This window comes from Rutilus rutilus, assembly GCF_951802725.1.
Source record: "Rutilus rutilus genome assembly, chromosome: 1".
NCBI lineage: Eukaryota > Metazoa > Chordata > Actinopteri > Cypriniformes > Leuciscidae > Rutilus > Rutilus rutilus.
The window spans coordinates 4,291,207-4,310,441 of record NC_140209.1 but is presented as its reverse complement, the minus strand read 5'-3'; the positions used below and the strand labels follow the sequence as shown (position 1 = coordinate 4,310,441).

General features: G+C 41.0%; 1 protein-coding gene across 1 annotated transcript in view; it reads left to right on the top strand.

The window, feature by feature from the left end:
- The window catches only part of LOC311299329 (uncharacterized protein), a gene marked incomplete at its 3' end in the record, with an annotated part of 32,463 nt that extends 19,994 nt beyond the window's left edge, over positions 1-12,469 (top strand). Inside the window, exons 2-4 of the mRNA XM_084422847.1 lie at positions 10,199-10,410; positions 11,154-12,281; positions 12,420-12,469. Of these exons, the coding sequence (XP_084278973.1) occupies positions 10,353-10,410; positions 11,154-12,281; positions 12,420-12,469 (1,236 nt within the window). The 5' untranslated portion in view covers positions 10,199-10,352. The remainder of the gene's footprint in view (positions 1-10,198; positions 10,411-11,153; positions 12,282-12,419) is intronic.
- Between the last annotated feature and the right edge of the window lie 6,766 nt (positions 12,470-19,235).

Genomic DNA, 19,235 nt, shown 5'->3' with positions numbered 1-19,235 from the left:
ATCCTGAAATGTGAGGTTAACATTTAAGTGTATAGGCTAGTGGCCATCACCAAACTGTAAACGGAATGAGTATATGAAGCATGAAAAACAATGTACAATTTATATAATAGGTTATAATAGGCTATAATATAATGTAATATATAATAGCCTATTATATTACATAGCTTTATAAATGGTAAACGTGGTGTTTAAATAAAAATTCTAAAACATTTATTGAAAACTAAACATGATATAAGGCATGAATATATTTTGTGAAATATACACAATATGTAGGCTACACATTTACAGATGTAACATGAGGAACAATTTAAAAGATTTATGTTCAATGTATTTTGAAATAATATATTTTCAAAATGTATTTCAGAGCTATCAGGAAAACTTTTACTATTACAGCTTTTATAAGTTTTTACTATTACAGCTATCGGGATTTACAAATCGTGAGAAGTTTAAGTATTTAGATCTATTCCCGTCACATAAAAGGTTGCAGTGATGAGTCAGACCATTGAGCAGATGACAGCCTGTTGATCGCGTGAATGAAGATCTTATCACTGCAACGCGATTTACTGATGCATAAATAGTGTTGAACGACTTTGAGAGAAAGATTATCTGTCTGAACTTGAACAATTACACATCAGAAATTCACATAACCCACTGTTTCTTCAGAGGCTCGGATGAAGGAGCTAAAAAAAATATTTTTGTGTTCATTTGTACATCCAAACACTGAGCAACTGCCATGCTTCGTTCGCTCGTTTGCAAGCCACAATGTCTCTCGAGGAAAAAAACAATATCGCGCTGGATCTAAATAACACAGTGTAAATTATCGTTAATAAAATCACTACTTACCGCTTGCGGGAATATAACGTGAGTTGAAATTGCCCCCTTCGTCCGTTTGAGACGCCGAGAGAAGCCTGGCTGCTTGATATTGTTCCAGGTTAGAAAAACAGTTCGTGGTGAAATGGGCAGAGCAACTAACAACTTCGAATTAAACTGTAGCGGTATCCGATTATAGATAGATAGATAGATAGATTATAGATAGATCATCATCTGCCATTTTCCCTCCTGCTTGTTTCTTCACCTGCAGAACTTCCGATGATTCGGCTGTGCAGTTTCGCCTGGCCTTGAACATGGGCTGGCATATGCAAATTTTTAGAGGCGTACATGTTAATGATCCCGACTGTTGCGTCACAGTCGATGTTATGTGGAGATTCGCCTGTTTTTCAGGGGTGTTTTTCAAAAACGAGATTTAAATAAGAAAGAGAAAACTATGGTGTTTGAGACTCACTGTATGTCATGTCCATGTACTGAACTCTTGTTATTTAACTATGCCAAGATAAATTCAATTTCACATTCTAGGGCACCTTTAAGTTTTATTTGGCAACCATTTAACCACTGACATCATACATGGAAAAGACCATTTCCAGCCAGTTTAACATAGGAAATATATGGTTTTCAAAGCTTTTTAACAGTTATAGCGCCACCTATGGTCTGATCTCCATAAAATTGTGCATGCTTGTTTACAATGTTATTTTACATATGCTCACCAATTTTCGTGAAGTTCTGAGTTTTCGTTTAGGATTTAAAGGCTTTCGAGTTCATTTTCTAAATGACCCTGTTATAGCCATCCAAATGCAAAAGTTCAACTTTTTTTGATAATTATTGATCTAGAGAGTCCAGAGAATTGTCCTAGACTGGTTTGGTTGCAAGTTCGCAAAAGTAGGTTTTTGACATAATCGTGAATATTCAATATAATATACACAAACCGTCTAGGAGTTATGAGCAATTTCATACTTTTGCTTGCTGTGGCGCCACCTATTGGCCAATCGGGGTCATACTTTGATAGGTTCTCCCCAAATTGAGGACTACCATTTGGCCAAGTTTCAAGACTCCAGCATTTACGGTTTGGGCTGCACGATCAGTTTTAAGGCGGAATAATTATAATAAAAACCCTAACAATTACAATAGGGTTTTAGCACTTCGTGCATGAACCCCTAATAATGGCTCGTCCATGTTCACTTGTCGCCTGTCTTTGACGTAATATCCGCTTATCCCTGGTTTCCGCTCGTACTGCCATAGTAACCATGGAGACAACTGCGCTACGTCTAGCGGCACGCTCATGGAGTTGTTTCGTTCAAACATTATGGACCATGGCAAGCAGACTTTGGGACAAAAGGAGAACTAAAACGAGGATCAATATCGTCGTGGTGTTTTCGAGATGCCGCAAACTTCGACTTGACAGAGACGTCTTGCATGTACTTTATTAGACAGTTGAGCAAATGCACATAAAACTAATCAATGTCATATAGCTCAACATGATGAAATGTTAGAATATGATCAGTATGTTATTCTAATGTTCATCTAGCTTACTGCTAGTCTCATACGGACAAACCAACGCATAGAATAACATTATAACTTTCAACACACTCAAATGCAGTTTAGTGTGATAGTGTAGACCAAGTGAAACAGCGCTGCGTTACCTCACAAGTTTAATTCGCCAAATAAACTGACTTGTTAACCCTTTTCCACCAAGGCAGTGCTGGTGCTGGTTCACGCCTAGAGCCTAGTTTCAAATGGGTTCTTTTTTTTTTCGACACCCAGAGCACCAGCTCTGAACCAGGAAAAGTGGTTCTTAAGTAGCACCAAAACATTGCTGGTCTAGAAGTAAGAACCGCTCGCGTCAGGGGCTGGGGGCGGGGTTACCGTGACCAACAAGACGAACAGAAACTTGTGACCGCCATTTTGGCAATTGCGCCCATATGAAAAAAACCTGCATGGTTCATATACAGCAACCATATATCTTCCTTACTTAAATCGGCCAGAATTACCTTCTGTGTTTCATATAAGGCCAATATATGTCCTATACAAAATCAGACCGATTATGGCCACTTTCATACTAAATAGCACACATACAACTTGTAGGGGATTTTTGCGTTATATATGAATACTGTTAAAAGACTTATATGAGTTTTACATGACAAAAGTATGCAAATGTGTATGGTATTAGTAGAAATATATAAAACTCATATACAATTCATATATAAATCATTTAAAGTTCTTATATTGAATCATATGCTAGTCAAATTAAAGTCATATAGAATTTATACACATTTTGTGTCATTTGTTTATGTGTTTCATACAGATTTCATGTTTTGATGACCAACATCTGATTCACTTAAATGCAGTTGGCAAATTTTTAAAGGGATACTTCACTTTAAAATGAAAATTCTGTCATCATATACTCACCCTCATGTTGTTTCAATCCTTTATGAATTTCTTTCTTCTGCTGAACAGAAAGGAAGATATTTAGAAGAATATCAGTAACCAGACAGTTTCTGGTCTCATTGACTTTTTTTCCTACTATGGAAGTCAATGAGACCAGAAACTGTCTGGTTACTGATATTCTTCTAAATATCTTCCTTTCTGTTCAGCAGAAGAAATTCATAAAGGATTGAAACAACATGAGGGTGAATATATGATGACAGAATTTTAATTTTAAAGTGGAGTATCCCTTTAAATTGTACACAGTGCAGAAGCCGGTTCGAGGATTACTAGCTGTCAGAATATCACTGACCTTTATGAAGACTGTTAATTTTCCTACAGGATTTGAAAGAGCAGTTATAAAGCAATGACATTGTAAGACCGTGCATTTACATTAATTGTGAACTGTCTGGGCCTGTTGTTTGTGAACAAATCATAACATATTATTGCAAATGAACAAAGTTGAGTCAAATATGTTTCTAGAACAGTGATTAAAATGTTGAAAATTGGCTGGAATATGCTTTTGTATATGAACTCTGGTGGTGATTCACTCAAAAAACTTTTAATATTATTTACTCAATTTTTTTTGGTGAAACATTTTTACACTTAGAATATTGATTAGATTTTTAAGCAGTGAAATAAATTACATACACTGTATTAACTGAGTAAATGTAAGTAAAACTAATTAAATAGATCTGAGTAACTGCATTTGGTACATTAACAAATAAAATTGAGTAGAAATAATTTGGGGAGAACATTTAAAAACAAATATTTATGAGTAATATTAACTGTGTTTATATGCCAGTAATATTAACTTTTTTATTTCCTCTAAACCTTTGTAAAAAATATTCCATACAACCACCAGTATAACTACATGACATTGGCCTTTATTGTCAATGAGTAGCCTACAGCAATACAGCATATTTTATAATCTTTTTAACACGTATACAATATTTAAACTCATGTAAGAAACATTTTCGAAGTAAAAATTAAACATTTAGGCCTAAACATTCAAGTAATTCAAGTGTAATCAACCAGTCTGTTATCCAGTATCCACCGGATCAGCGCTGGTTCCCATCCCGGAGATGGACTCGCCTCTGCGGGGAAGCCTCTAACTTTACACCGCCGTCCTGCGTCACTCACAGCCGAAAGATACTGCGACGCGACTGACTCCATAACCTGCCAATAAACAAATAGTGCACAGTTCTGAGGACATTTTATCATCCAAATTAGTTATATTCACTATCTTTAGGAATATAGTCGTGTGTTTATGCAAGGCGTTACAATCATGCGAAAAGGCAGACGCGAGCCGACACTCGGTGAGTAACATTGCATCTCTGTATGTTCTTTCGCATTAAATAAAATGATTTAAAGCACATTAATGATTATACAGACCAAATAAAACATGCACACACCTGAATTTCACAGAGGAAATGCACCAATTCTGCGCCGCTGAGAAGAGAAGAGGAGAACTCTCTGAAGACTGAAGAGAATTCAAACAGCGCGCGCTCACTCAACCGCTGAGCTGTTGTCTCGTCACGTCAGAGGGGAGGGGGGAGGTGCGCGCATTGTTTTAATAGGCCTATTGAGTAAACTTAATTTCTTATGCGTGTTAAATATTAATAATATTGATTTTATTTAAGTAATATTTGTGGTTCTTGAAACAGATCATTTTAATTATCCATTCTCAAATATGGTGATGGAAATTTCACAAATATATTAGCTCAGTGTATTTTAAATAAATAATTGGTTAGTCAAATACTAAATTATTTTAGTGAAAAACTTCAAACTTAAATATAACTGTACATTTCAGACAAAATTAATTGTTGGAGTTTTAGTCAATTAGCCTATTTCGGTATGTTCAACTCAAACTATCAAGTAAATGATATTCAGAGATTTTATTAAGTGAATAAAGTTAATTATTGCTGTGATATTTACTAAGCCACTGAATTATTTTTTTTAGAATTTATTTTTTATTTTACCCACAAGAATCACTTCGACATTTAGGAAAGTTATATGTTAAGAATAGAACTGCATGTTGTATACCATAGTACTGTGATAATGTTTAGAGAAATTTTCACAAATGAAAATGAAATCTGGTGATGCAGGATTTAAAATGAAAACTATTTATATGTGAAATATGCAACTGTATCTTGTAGAACACACTCTAATAAATGTGTGCTTGTTAGTGTAGTTTAAATGTTGTGTTTTATCTAAGGCTGATTATACAGTATATACAGTAACCATGATTGACTACAGGCATAGGGCTTGACTTAGGACAAGATAAGAACAAGCATGAGTGAAGTACAGCCTTATACTGATTGGTAAACTGCACTGTTTTATACACATCCATGTTGGACATTCATATTAAATTAGCATTATTTTCCTATGTTTTTACATCATGAAAATCTATATGGCTTCAGTTGTATGTAGGACATATATGACATAATATGATTAAAAATACACTAATATTATACAATTTATATATGTGGTTTTTGCAGCATATATGTCCCTTACAATATTCTGTTGGAACATATTAGAATCACAGGAGTTTTTAGCAAACCTTTTCCATATGGGCGACCTGCTACATACCACAGTCATGTTAAAAACATCAATGTACTCACTCACCCATAAACATTATTAGATCCATCGGCATGACGACAAGTTCCATAATTCAGCTTATGCGTCATCAACCTACACCTTTACATTACATTACATTACATTTACATTTGGCAGACGCTTTTATCCAAAGCGACTTACATTGCATTATCCTATACATTTATACATAGGTATGTGCAATCCCCTGGGATCAAACCCACAACCTTGCGTTGTTAACGCAATGCTCTTACCACTGAGCTACAGGAAAGCTGTAAACCTTTGTTATTGTAAGAGGTTAGCAAGCCTGGTTAGTACCTGGATGGGAGACCTCCTGAGAAAACCAGGTTGCTGCTGGAAGAGGTGTTAGTGAGGCCAGCAGGGGGTGCTCACCCGTGGTCTATGTGGGACCTACCGCTCCAGTGTAGTGATCGGGACACTATACTGTCAAAGAGCACCATCCTTCCAATGAGACATTAAACCGAGGTCCTGACTCTCTGTGGTCATTAAAAATCCCAGGATGTCCTTCGAAAAAGAGTAGGGGTGTAACCCCGGCATCCTGGCCAAATTTGCCCCTTGGCCTCTGTCCATCATGGCCTCCTAATCATCCCCATATACTGATTGGCTTCATCACTGTCTCCTCTCCACCAGTAAGCTGGTGTGTGGTGGGCGTTCTGGCGCAATATGGCTGCCGTCGCATCATCCAAGTGGATGCTGCACATTGGTGGTGGTTGAGGAGATTCCCCCATCTATGTAAAGCGCTTTGAGGTCTCAGAAAAAGCGCTATATAAATGTAACGAATTATTATTATTATTATTATAGCCTCAAATATCTACTTGCTGATTGTCTGCTTAGAGGCTGGAAGACCCTTCTTAGGTGATCCAAAGCAGACAAACAACTGATCTGATTTTCTCCACGGCCCAGCCCTGTGGACATAAGTATCCAGTGCTCACACTGGACATAAGTATCCAGTGCTCACACTGGACACAAGAGATTCAGTTTTTCCTGGTCCGAAGAAGCAAACTGAGGAGGACAGAAAGCCTGCAGCACAATAGGCCTCGGAATATTGGTCGGCACCTTAGGGACGTATCCCTTCTTAGGGTATAAGAATGCCTTGACCATCCTGGGTGCAAACTCAAGGCAGGTGGGAGAAACCGAAAGGGCCTGAAGGTCTCCGACTCTTTTGAGGGACGAAATAGCTAAAAGAAAGATGGTCTTTAAAGTAAGAAATTTTTCTGAGACTGAATCTAGGGGCTTGAATGGAGTCCCTGACAGGCCTTCCAAAACTATTGCCAGGTCCCAAGCCGGCACCCTAGTGCGAGTTGCTGGCCTCAGCCTCAAGGTGCCACAAAGGATCGTATGACCAGGGGGTCTTGACCCAAAGATGTACCACCCACCAGGGTGTGGAAAGCTGCAATGGCCGCCACGTAGACCTTTAAGGTGGAAGGACATAAACCTGATGCAAAGCGATCTTGCAGAAACTCAAGTACTGTGTTTACAGAACAGTTAACTGGATCCCTCTGATGCTGGTGGCACCAGAAAGTAAAAACTCTCCACTTTAGTGCATATAATTTCCTCGTAGCTGGAGCTCTGGAGCTTAGGATGGTCTCAACAACCTCATTGAGGAGATGAATTAGGTCCGCAAACCAATTTCAGCTCGGCCAGCATGGTGCTACTTGCAGTAGACTTATTCCGTCCTGGCGGACTCTCTCCAGAACTCCTGGGAGCAGAGCAACAGGGGGAAATGCGTACAGATGTAGCCTCGGCCACGTCTGCACCATAGCATCTAGCCCCAGGGGGCTTGGTGAGTGAGGGAAAACCATAGTGGACAAAGCGTTGTGTATTGAGACACAAGCAAATCCACTTCTGCATGGCTGTAAAATTCCCATATTTGCTCCACCGCCTTGGGGTGGAGTCTCCAGTCCTCTGGCCTCAGCCCCTGCCTCGACAGGGTGTCTGCTCCTATATTTTGCCCCCCTGATACACTGCCCTCAGAGAGAGTATTTTCCCTAAGGACCACAGGAGGATCTGGTGCGCCAGTTTGCAGAATGGACGAGAATGCAGACCCCCCTGACGATTTATGTAAGAGACCACCGATGTGTTGTCTATGTGCTCCACAAGCACATGATGGCCCCTCAGGTCTGGGAGGAAATGTCTCAACGCATTGAAGACTGCCATCATGTGCCATGTGATTTTGATCGTACGAAATGGGTTTCCCCTCAGGGAGAACCCTCTGGTCCTGAGCCACCACTGCAAGGGTCTCATGTACAGTAGGCCCAACAGTCTCTCAAACTGTTTCACAGTGTGTGACTGGCCTAGTTTCAACTCTTTTGTGGCTGTGAGGATAGTAGCTACACGAACAGGCAATAGTGTGGCTTGCATCGTGACTGAATCCCATATCACACCAAGGAAAGTGGTTCTCTATAGTGGAGAAAGCACACTCTTCTGAACGAAAGCACCCGGTATTGGTATTCTTTGCCCCCGAAAGAAAACCTCAGGGACTTCCTGTGTCGAGAGAGGATGGAGACATGGAAGTAAGCGTCTTTTAAATCTGTCTTGACAAAACAGTCCTCATATCTGATTTGAGTCACGATCTGTTTGAGTGTGAGCATCTTGAACTTGAGTTTCTCGACTGCGCGATTCAACAGATGAAGATCTAAAATTGGACGCAACAATTTTGTTACCCCCCCCCCCCCCGCAAACCCTGATTCTCTATTGGGCGAGTACACCTGCTCTATTGCTCCATTCGTTAATATAGAGATTTCTGCTAAATTTAACCAGAGATGTCTCTCAGTAGCTACAAGGGCTGCCATAGACCACCCATGAGTGGTTTCCTTCGTAGCCCTGAGAGACAGATCTGTGGCCCGACAAAGTTCTCGAATTTCATCGGACCCACTCCCTCACTATTATCCAGATCCCCCAACAGGTCTGCCTGATAAGCCTGAAGCACTGCCATAGTGTGAAGACAGGCTCCAGATTGACCTGCTGCAGTATAAGCTTTGACCACTAAATTAGATATAGTTTAATTTTAAAGGTTTAGTGGGCAGCACGGGAGCCTTCAGGGACTATGCTTAACCAGGAGACAGATAGCTTGCGAGCTTCTGCTCAGCCCGGGGCATCAACCCATAACCATGTTCCCTCAGTCCCCTTATGTCTGAATATGTATGCACCTGGGGACTGAAGAGAAGGGAACAATATGGTTTATTCCACGATCTACATAGCTCACTATGTAGATCGGGAAAAAATGGAGGCCCCGTGATGGAGATGATAAATTAGAAGATAAAATGCGCTCGTCTAACTTGCTTTTGGGACGAGCTCCTTTTTTCTTGGCTGGCCACTCAATTTTTAATTTATGTACAGCACGAGTTATCACCTCCACAAGCTCCTTATATGCTGCGGAAAGAGATGGCGAATCCTCTTCCCTAATGTTTGAGACACTATCTCCAATGCTCAGTACATCTGCCTCCTCAGAGCTAGAGTACCGAAGCATTGGGCTCTCTCCCCGGGTGGAAGGAGCCGCAGGATGGGCTTCCGACACAGGCAAAAGAGCAATGGATCCCACGGATAAGGGAGGAGATAAGGCAGGGGCCGTCTCCAACCCCACCGAGAGATCCATTTGCGAACCCCAGGTATGCGATCTCCGTGCTGCCTAAGCAGCAGCGGGTCCCACACCCTGAGGTTTGCGAGCCTGGCCACTTTCATCAAATAATGACAGGCGGGAACGGAGCATGCGGGGCGGGAGCGGAGCATGCAGAGCCGTAGCTGCTCACAATGCTGACAGTCAGCTCCCTCAAAGGCTGACAATAGCATGCTCCACTCCCAAACAGATTACACAAAAATCGTGTGTATCCCCACCCGTAAGGAAACGAGGGCAAGGAGAAGCACATGACTTGAATAACTGTTTTGCCATACTTTAGATAATGATGTGACAGACAAACAATAAATATAATAGACAGTTTTGACACAGAGCCCTTTGCTGAGGCACAAAAGCTAGCGCCGGTTGCACCGGATGTGCTTATTATCCTTTCCTGGTCATGACGTCACCCGTCTGTGACGTTCATTATTTCCATTGGACTAGTTGATTTATGTGCTTCAGACGTAATCATGTGGGGGCGTTCCCAAAGCGTCATCGATGCAGCGCGAGTTCCCTCGGAAAAAGGCAACAGAAGTGTTAGCCTTTAGCTTTGGCTATTTATTTATTTTACTTCGGTATATTGTTAATAATTTGCATAGTTAATAATGTTATTTGGTGTTCCGATTATACAGGTTTTTCAAATGTTATTTAATAAGAATATCTTTTTTTTCCACAAAATATCTTTTTTTGCACTCCTGCACATCATCGGTGAAGCTCCTCCCACTGCAATCACATCATCAGTGAAGCTCCTCCCACAGTAATTCAGCAATAAATGCTGTAAATTCCTATCAGCTACAAGTGAAGACGAGCATGAAAGCATCAGGAAGAGCTGAAATCTGCAAAGTTTATTAAAGAGGACAGTGAGAACATGAGTGATCCAGAACCCTGCAGAATGAAACACACTGAAGATCCTGAAGAACAAAGAGGTTGGTGTTTATTCTTCATTCATTCATGATGCTGAAGAACATTCATGTTAGAAACATTCAAGCACTTCATCACGTTTAGATAAACAGTTAAACTATGAAATGGTACAGAATGTTCTGGGTTTTCTTCAACATATGGTCAGTAAAGGGAGATTTGAGACATTTTTATATTGATTGTCAATATCAGATCAGGCTAAATACTATTTTAATTGTTTTATTTTATATTTATTTTATATCTGGTTTCCAATTTGCAACAACGTTACCAGAATTTTAGTCATTTTCAACAGTTTACAAAATTAATATTATTATATTAACGGCCAGTAATAATTAAAAAGTTTTTAGTAAAATAAATATCAATCTCAAAGTTGGTGTCAAAACATGGAAGTATTGTATATTTTAATTTTAATATCATGTTAGATAATTGTCATTGATCAAATACATTTAATAGTTCTTGCTAAAGAAACATGGGATTCGTGCCTACAATGTTTTAAAAATAATAATTGGAAGATATATTGACCTCATTCATGGAAAGTTTCAAGAACATATAATCAATTTAATGATAATTTTATTATAATGATAATTACATTTATAAAAAGGCATCAAATGATCACAATAATTTATAACAGTTGTCTACTTTCTACTATTACATCAGGGCTCACTTTCATGTCCTTTCACTTTATATTTCTCTCTTTGAATTATTTTGATGTACTGAAAATTAAATGTAATATTTGTTTCTTTCATGTCAGACCTGATGGAAGTGAAGGAGGAGAGTGAAGAACTGAGTGAAGTGGAGGAGGAGAGTGAAGAACTGAGTGAAGTGAAGGAGGAGAGAGAAGAACTGAGTGAAGTGAAGGAGGAGAGTGAAGAACTGAGTGAAGTGGAGGAGGAACATCATGTCCAACCTCAAAGTCGCTCAAAGACTAAAAAGACATTTTTAAAGAAAAGAAGAGCCAAGAAATCTTTCATCTGCACTCAGTGTGGAAACAGTTTCACAAGAAAACAAAGTCTTCAGATTCACATGAGGATCCACACTGGAGAGAAGCTATTCTCATGTGATCAATGTGGAAAGCATTTCACACACATAGCAAATCGTTATCGACACATGAGGATCCACACTGGAGAGAAGCCGTTCTCATGTGATCAGTGCGGGAAGAGTTTCAGTCAATCATCATCCCTTAATGTTCACATGAGAATCCACACCGGAAAGAAGACGTTCACATGTGATCAATGTGGCAAAACATTTCTCTGTGCATCACACCTGAAGACACACCTGGCAGTTCATACGAAGGAGAAGCCGCATTCATGTTCTGTGTGTGGAAAGAGTTTTTCACTGCTGCAATATTTACATGGACATGAGAAAATTCACACTGGTGTAAGAGAGTACATGTGCTTTGAGTGCGAGAAGACTTTTACTACAGCGTACAATTTAAAACAGCACCAGAGAATTCACACTGGAGAAAAACCTTACAAGTGTTCACACTGTGACAAGAGATATAGTCAGTCATTATCTCTGAAAAAACATGAGAGGATTCACACTGGAGAGAAGCCGCATGTATGCCATCAATGTGGAAACAATTTCACATACAAACATTCTCTTGATGTTCACATGAGGATCCACACTGGAGAGAAGCTGTTCTCATGTGATCAATGCGGGAAGAGTTTCAGTCAATCAGCAAACCTTAATGTTCACATGATGATCCACACCGGAGAGAAGCCGTTCTCATGTAACCAATGTGGCAAAACATTTATTTGTGCATCAAACCTGAAGAAACACCTGACAGTTCATACGAAGGAGAAGCCACATTCATGTTCTGTGTGTGGAAAGAGTTTTTCACTGCTGCACAATTTACATAGACATGAGAAAATTCACACGGGTGTGAGAGAGTACATGTGCTTTGAGTGCGAGAAGACTTTCACTACAGCGAACTGTTTAAAACGGCACCAGAGAATTCACACTGGAGAAAAACCTTACAAGTGTTCACACTGTGACAAGAGATTCAGTCTGTCAGCAGATCAGAAAAGACATGAGAGGATCCACACTGGAGAAAAACCTTACAAGTGATCCTTTGATCCTTTACCACCTCTGTGTGACAACAGCTCATTTGAACCACATTCAATCACCATTAAAATCCGTTTATAGTTGGATTTCTTGCAGGGGTTCAGGCTGCAAGACTGCCGAATGACTAAAGAAACGTTGTCAGCAAGATGGTCGAAAACTGTAAATTTCTTGTCTATTACCACCCACTACAACTTATACCAATGACGGAAATAAGCGCAGTTAAAATATCTTAAAGCAGGGGTTCCCAAACTTTTCAAATGACAAGGCCCCCAAATACCACTAGGTTCTGGCCAAGGCCCCCCTTTTGCAGGTTGTGTTATTGAACCCATCGACAATACTATACGGCAAATGTAGAAATAAATAAATGAAACATCTAGGTGAACATCAGATTATGTGATAATGTTTGATACCAGCCAATCAGAAAGATTATAGAGATGCACCGATTACAATTTTCTAGGCCCATTCCGATTTTGCATTGAGTTTGACCTGCCGATACAGATTTTAGCCGATTCCGATTTCATTTTTTTAACCACTTTACAGCACACACAAATATTTAAGAAGAGTCAAGAGGCATTTATTTGTCATTTGCATAGTTAACACTGGGGAAGAACTGTGCATTGAAATGCTTGTGACGAGGCTTAATTTCTTCTTGTGACTTAATTTCTATATACAGTGGGGAGAACAAGTATTTGATACACTGCCAATTTTGCAGGTTTTCCCACTTACAAAGCATGAAGAAGTCTGTCATTTTTATCATAGGTACTCTTCAACTGTGAGTGACGGAATCTAAAACAAAAAAATCCAGAAAATCACATTGTATGATTTTTAAGTAATTAATTTGCATTTTATTGCATGACATAAGTATTTGATACATCAGAAAAGCAGAACTTAATATTTGGTACAGAAACCTTTGTTTGCAATTACAGAGATCAAACGTTTCCTGTAGATTTTGGCCCACTCCTCCATACAGACCTTCTCCAGATCCTTCAGGTTTCGGGGCTGTCGCTGGGCAATACGGACTTTCAGCTCCCTCCAAAGATTTTCTATTGGGTTCAGGTCTGGAGACTGGCTAGGCCAACTACAGGACCTTGAGATGCTTCTTTACGGAGCCACTCCTTAGTTGCCCTGGCTGTGTGTTTCGGGTCGTTGTCATGCTGGAAGACCCAACCACGACCCATCTTCAATGCTCTTACTGAGGGAAGGAGGTTGTTGGCCAAGATCTCACAATACATGGCCCCATCCATCCTCCCCTCAATACGGTGCAGTCGTCCTGTCCCCTTTGCAGAAAAGCATCCCCAAAGAATGATGTTTCCACCACCATGCTTCACGGTTGGGGATGGTGTTCTTGGGGTTGTAATCATCCTCCTTCTTCCTCCAAACACGGCGAGTGGAGTTTAGACCAAAAAGCTCTATTTCTGTCTCATCAGACCACATGACATTCTCCCATTCCTCTGGATCATCCAGATGGTCATTGGCAAACTTCAGACGGGCCTGGACATGCGCTGGCTTGAGCAGGGGGACCTTGCGTGCGCTGCAGATAATCCATGACGGCGTAGTGTGTTACTAATGGTTTTCTTTGAGACTGTGGTCCCAGCTCTCTTCAGGTCATTGACCAGGTCCTGCCGTGTAGTTCTGGGCTGATCCCTCACCTTCCTCATGATCATTGATGCCCCACGAGGTGAGATCTTGCATGGTGCCCCAGACCGAGGGAGATTGACTGTCATCTTGAACTTCTTCCATTTTCTAATAATTGTGCCAACAGTTGTTGCCTTCTCACCAATCTGCTTGCCTATTGTCCTGTAGCCCATCCCTGCCTTGTGCAGGTCTACAATTGTATCCCTGATGTCCTTACACAGCTCTCTGGTCTTGGCCATTGTGGAGAGGTTGGAGTCTGTTTGATTGAGTTTGTGGACAGGTGTCTTTTATACAGGTAACGAGTTCAAACAGGTGCAGTTAATACAGGTAATGAGTGGAGAACAGGAGGGCTTCTTAAAGAAAAACTAACAGGTCTGTGAGAGCCGGAATTCTTACTGGTTGGTAGGTGATCAAATACTTATATCAGGCATTAAAATGCAAATTAATTATTTCAAAATCATACAATGTGATTTTCTGGATTTTAGTTTTAGATTCCGTCACTCACAGTTGAAGAGTACCTATGATAAAAATTAAAGACTACATGCTTTGTAAGTAGGAAAACCTGCAAAATCGGCAATGTATTAAATACTTGTTCTCTCCACTGTATATATATTTTTTTATAAAACACCACTTTTACCCAAACTGATTAATAAAAACAAGTTTAAATGGGTACATTTTATATAAATATGTTTGAGTCTTTCTGATTTTTGACATTAAAACACACTATACATGGAAATTATGTGCATTTTAGGTACTTTTAGTGTGAAATCATATTTATTTTGTCCATCAAAAGTGTGCTTTCACTTTAATTGAGCGTGAGCAGCGCAGCAAAAATAGTAGGTGGCGCTCATGTAAAGCAGAAATACAGCACTATACAGGGCTCTAGACTGCGAGTAAATGGTCACATTTTGTGACCTTTTATAAGAGAGAGCTGCCATTTCTGCCGCATACGAGAAACATCACACGGCAAACGAAAGCAGAATGAAACCACGCTACTCGCCTGAGGCTGCGCAGCACACACAGTTTATCCGCTCGGAGCAATACTAGACAGCGGTTTACTCGAGCCGATCTCGATCACACAACAACATTACTACACAGAGCTGGCAGATCCATTGAGAAAGCATTTTAAAGGGATAGTTAGCCCAAAAAGGAAAATTAGCCCATGATTTACTCACCCTCAACTCATCCTAGGGGTGTTTGACATTCTTCTTTCAGACAAATACAATCAGAGTTATATAAAAAATGTCCTGGCTATTTATCTTCTTCATCCTAGCGTTTGTCCCGCGCAGGTGCAGGGTCCGCTTTTTGGCAGGCTGCTCTCCATTTATTCCAGTCCGTAGTGTCCTCCGGGGCGACTTGCACGTCCTTCATATCTTGTTTGAGCCGGTCCATCCATCTCATCTTTGGGCGGCCACATGGTCGGTTACCGGGTGGGTCAAGGCGCATAGCTGTTTTCGCCACTGAGTTCTCATGGCTGCGTGTTACATGGCCGTACCAGCGGAGACGAGCCTCGAGCATCTTCTCCGTAATCTGCGCTATTTCCATCCGCTTCCTGTCGTCGATGTTCATGACGTGGTCTAGCCTTGTCAGGCCGAGTGACCGGCGGAGCATACGCATTTCCGTGGCGTGTAGAAGCTGGCCATGTTTGGCAGTCGCTGGCCAACATTCGGCTCCATACAGGGCGACAGGGCGTACAATGATCTTATAGATTTTGGACTTTAGGTGGATGGGCATTCGGCGATCGCATAGCATTCCCGTGACTTGGCGCCACTTTGACCAGGCGGCACTCACACCCCGAACATCCCGCTGTAGGTCCCCGAGGGTCCTCGTTTCCAGCCGACGCCACGAGGAGGAGGTGGTTGGCTTTTGACGGCCGTCCTGGCTATTTATAATGCGCTTATAATGGCAGGGAATGGCTTTTTATGTTTTGAAGTCCATAAAAGTGCATCTATCCATGATAAAAGTGCATCTATCCATGATAAAAGAGCTCCACATGTCTCCAGGGGGTTAATAAAATGCCTTCTGAAGCGATGCGTAAGAAAAATGTCCACATTTAAAACTTTATAAAGCAAAATAACTAGCTCCCGGCCAAACAAACATATGGATTTGACTTAAGTTGCGCTTAGACTGACGCAAATAATGTGACGCACTGCTGATATTTACGCTACGCCATGACACACTTAGTGCTTTAGGCGCAAGTAGACTGCGTTCGGCCGAAAGCTAGAATTATTAAGGCCATGAGTGTCGATCACTGAGATCTCTTAACCCATCCTCACTGTAGTTTCTGCCCGACACTGTTTCGTCTGAGAGTCTGAACCGGATGTAGATTTAAACAGGTTTCTGCCGATGATGGTGTTTCCAGTGGCACTTTTCCCACATCCAGTTTTTCCCAGCAGAATCAGTCTGATCTGGTCTTTCCTCACAGGAATCTGATGCTCATCTTCAGCTGTTGAACTTTCTCCTGAAACTACAACACAACAATCACATCAATGTGCAATTTAATTAAATACAACCTTCTCTATCAGCTCTTCTCTTTTAAGATCAGTGATAGTTACATATCAGGCATTAGCAGATGTTCTCAAACGGGTTATGAAATGCATTTTTTAAGTTATTATATCATGGTCATGAGGTGCTCTTATAATGCTAGTGTGATTTTTTTTTTTTTTTTTTTTTTTTTTAACATAAAAAATGGTCATGATTTAGAAAAAAAAAAAAAAAAAAGTTCCTAGCCTGATTTTAGCCTCTGATCTATTAATAAGAAATAGCCACTTTTGGTCAGGGATAATATCAGTGAATTACTATATCACCTAATCATCTTTGTTTCAGGTTCCCTTTGCAACAAATTATGTGTTTTGTTGAACACTGTTACAAAGACCACACACTCACATAAAAGCCAAGAGTCAAACTGTCAACTAAATGAAACACTGATCACCATAATGGTAACCACACATGCTCAATAAATCATCAACATTTAAACCACTGTTAATCTCAATAAGAGCTTCTGTAGACATCTGACAGAAATAAAGTCGATCTGTTTATTAATAAGATAAGTGAAGCTGGTAATGCTGTTTGTGGAGTTGTTTAATCATCCTCTGCTGAAATCTCCAGAGATGTAAAGGTGCTGTAGGACATCTGGGAAAATGCTAACTTTAGCCTGATAGCACTAAAAGCAAACGTATGCGAGAAGTGATATGGAAATAACGCGAGATCACGCATGCGTGAGACCGAAATTGTTATTAAAAATGATAGCCTGCAAGAAGATTGCGATCCAAATTGTCTGTGCGCTGATTTGCAGTAAAAAGGAGAAAATGAAAAACATTATGCAGAAGGAAATGGTTGAGGAGAGCAAGGATTGTGTGTTTCTGCAAAGAGAGTTGGGGGTAAATAAATAATTTTGCAATGTGCTGCTGTTGCTGCTGGTCAAGCAAATGTTTGTGCTTTATTTCTGTATGATATGATTGTAAATATATCTCTTAAATTGTCTAGTCTATAACTCCTCCCCGATCATCCCGCTGTCCTGTATCTTGCTCTCTCATTGGCTGTCAATCATCGCCGATGTAGTTTTCAGTCCGAACACATTAGGCTTGTTTGTCTGAATTGTAGTCGAGACTAGGCGCTGCAGAGAGGAGGAGTGAAAAAAGTGCAGGCGAGACGGGCAGACCTCTCTTCTCACAGTGGATCAGACACCCGTGAGAAGGCGGATATCGTGGGATTCACGCTCGTGCTCGGTGTTGCTAATAAACTGGATGTTATTTAAGTTCTGTTGCTTTTATATGAAAATAATTATAATAAACAAGACACTCATTTAATAACATACCAAAGATGTGTTTATCAATCATTTTTACTTTAATTACAGACATGTTTTATATAGCCTATATTTTTGTATAAATATGACAACAATCAAATAACCCATAAATCACACTGTCAGAGAGTTTGGGAATACTAACACATAATTATGACCGCCGCTAGCGTAGCTAGCGAAAGCGGTCATATAGGGATTGTCAAAGTTTTTTTTTTCTTTTTTTTTCGTCACCTTACTGAATTTTTCGTCAACGATACCAGGGACACCGGAGCACCGGGGAACATGAAATTTGTTGGGCATGTAGCCCCACTAGACTTCTAAGGAAAAATTTCGTTTGGTCCCCGGGGGCCACTCCCCCCCCGCGCTGGGGCCCCCCAAACCCAAAAAAATGCAGTTTTTCCTAAATAACTACCTGAACCGTGGCACCGAGGATGAAGAAATTTTTATGGTATGTTGGTCTACTAGACTTTTACGGAAAAATTTCGTTTGGTCCCCGGGGGCCACTCCCCCCCCCCCGCGCGCTGGGGCCCCCGTAAATTTTTCATCAACGATACCAGGGACACCGAAACACCGGGGAACATGAAATTTGGTGGGCATGTAGCCCCACTAGACTTCTACGGAAAAATTTAGTTTGCTCCCCGGGGGCCACTGCCCCCCCGCGCTGGGCCCCCCCAAACCCCAAAAAATGCAGTTTTTCCTAAATAACTACCTGAACCGTGGCACCGAGGATGAAGAAATTTTTATGGTATGTTGGTCTACTAGACTTTTACGGAAAAATTTTGTTTGGTCCCCGGGGGCCACTCCCCCCCCCGCGCGCTGGGGCCCCCGTAAATTTTTCGTCAACAATACCAGGGACACCGAAGCACCGGGGAACATGAAATTTGGTGGGCATGTAGCCCCACTAGACTTCTACGGAAAAATTTAGTTTGCTCCCCGGGGGCCACTGCCCCCCCGCGCTGGGCCCCCCCAAACCCCAAAAAATGCAGTTTTTCCTAAATAACTACCTGAACCGTGGCACCGAGGATGAAGAAATTTTTATGGTATGTTGGTCTACTAGACTTTTAAGGAAAAATTTTGTTTGGTCCCCGGGGGCCACTCCCCCCCCCGCGCGCTGGGGCCCCCGTAAATTTTTCGTCAACAATACCAGGGACACCGAAGCACCGGGGAACATGAAATTTGGTGGGCATGTAGCCCCACTAGACTTCTACGGAAAAATTTTGTTTGGTCCCTGGGGGCCACTCCCCCCCCGCGCTGGGCCCCCCCAAAACCAAAAAAATGCAGTTTTTCCTAAATAACTACCTGAACCGTGGCACCAAGGATGAAGAAATTTTT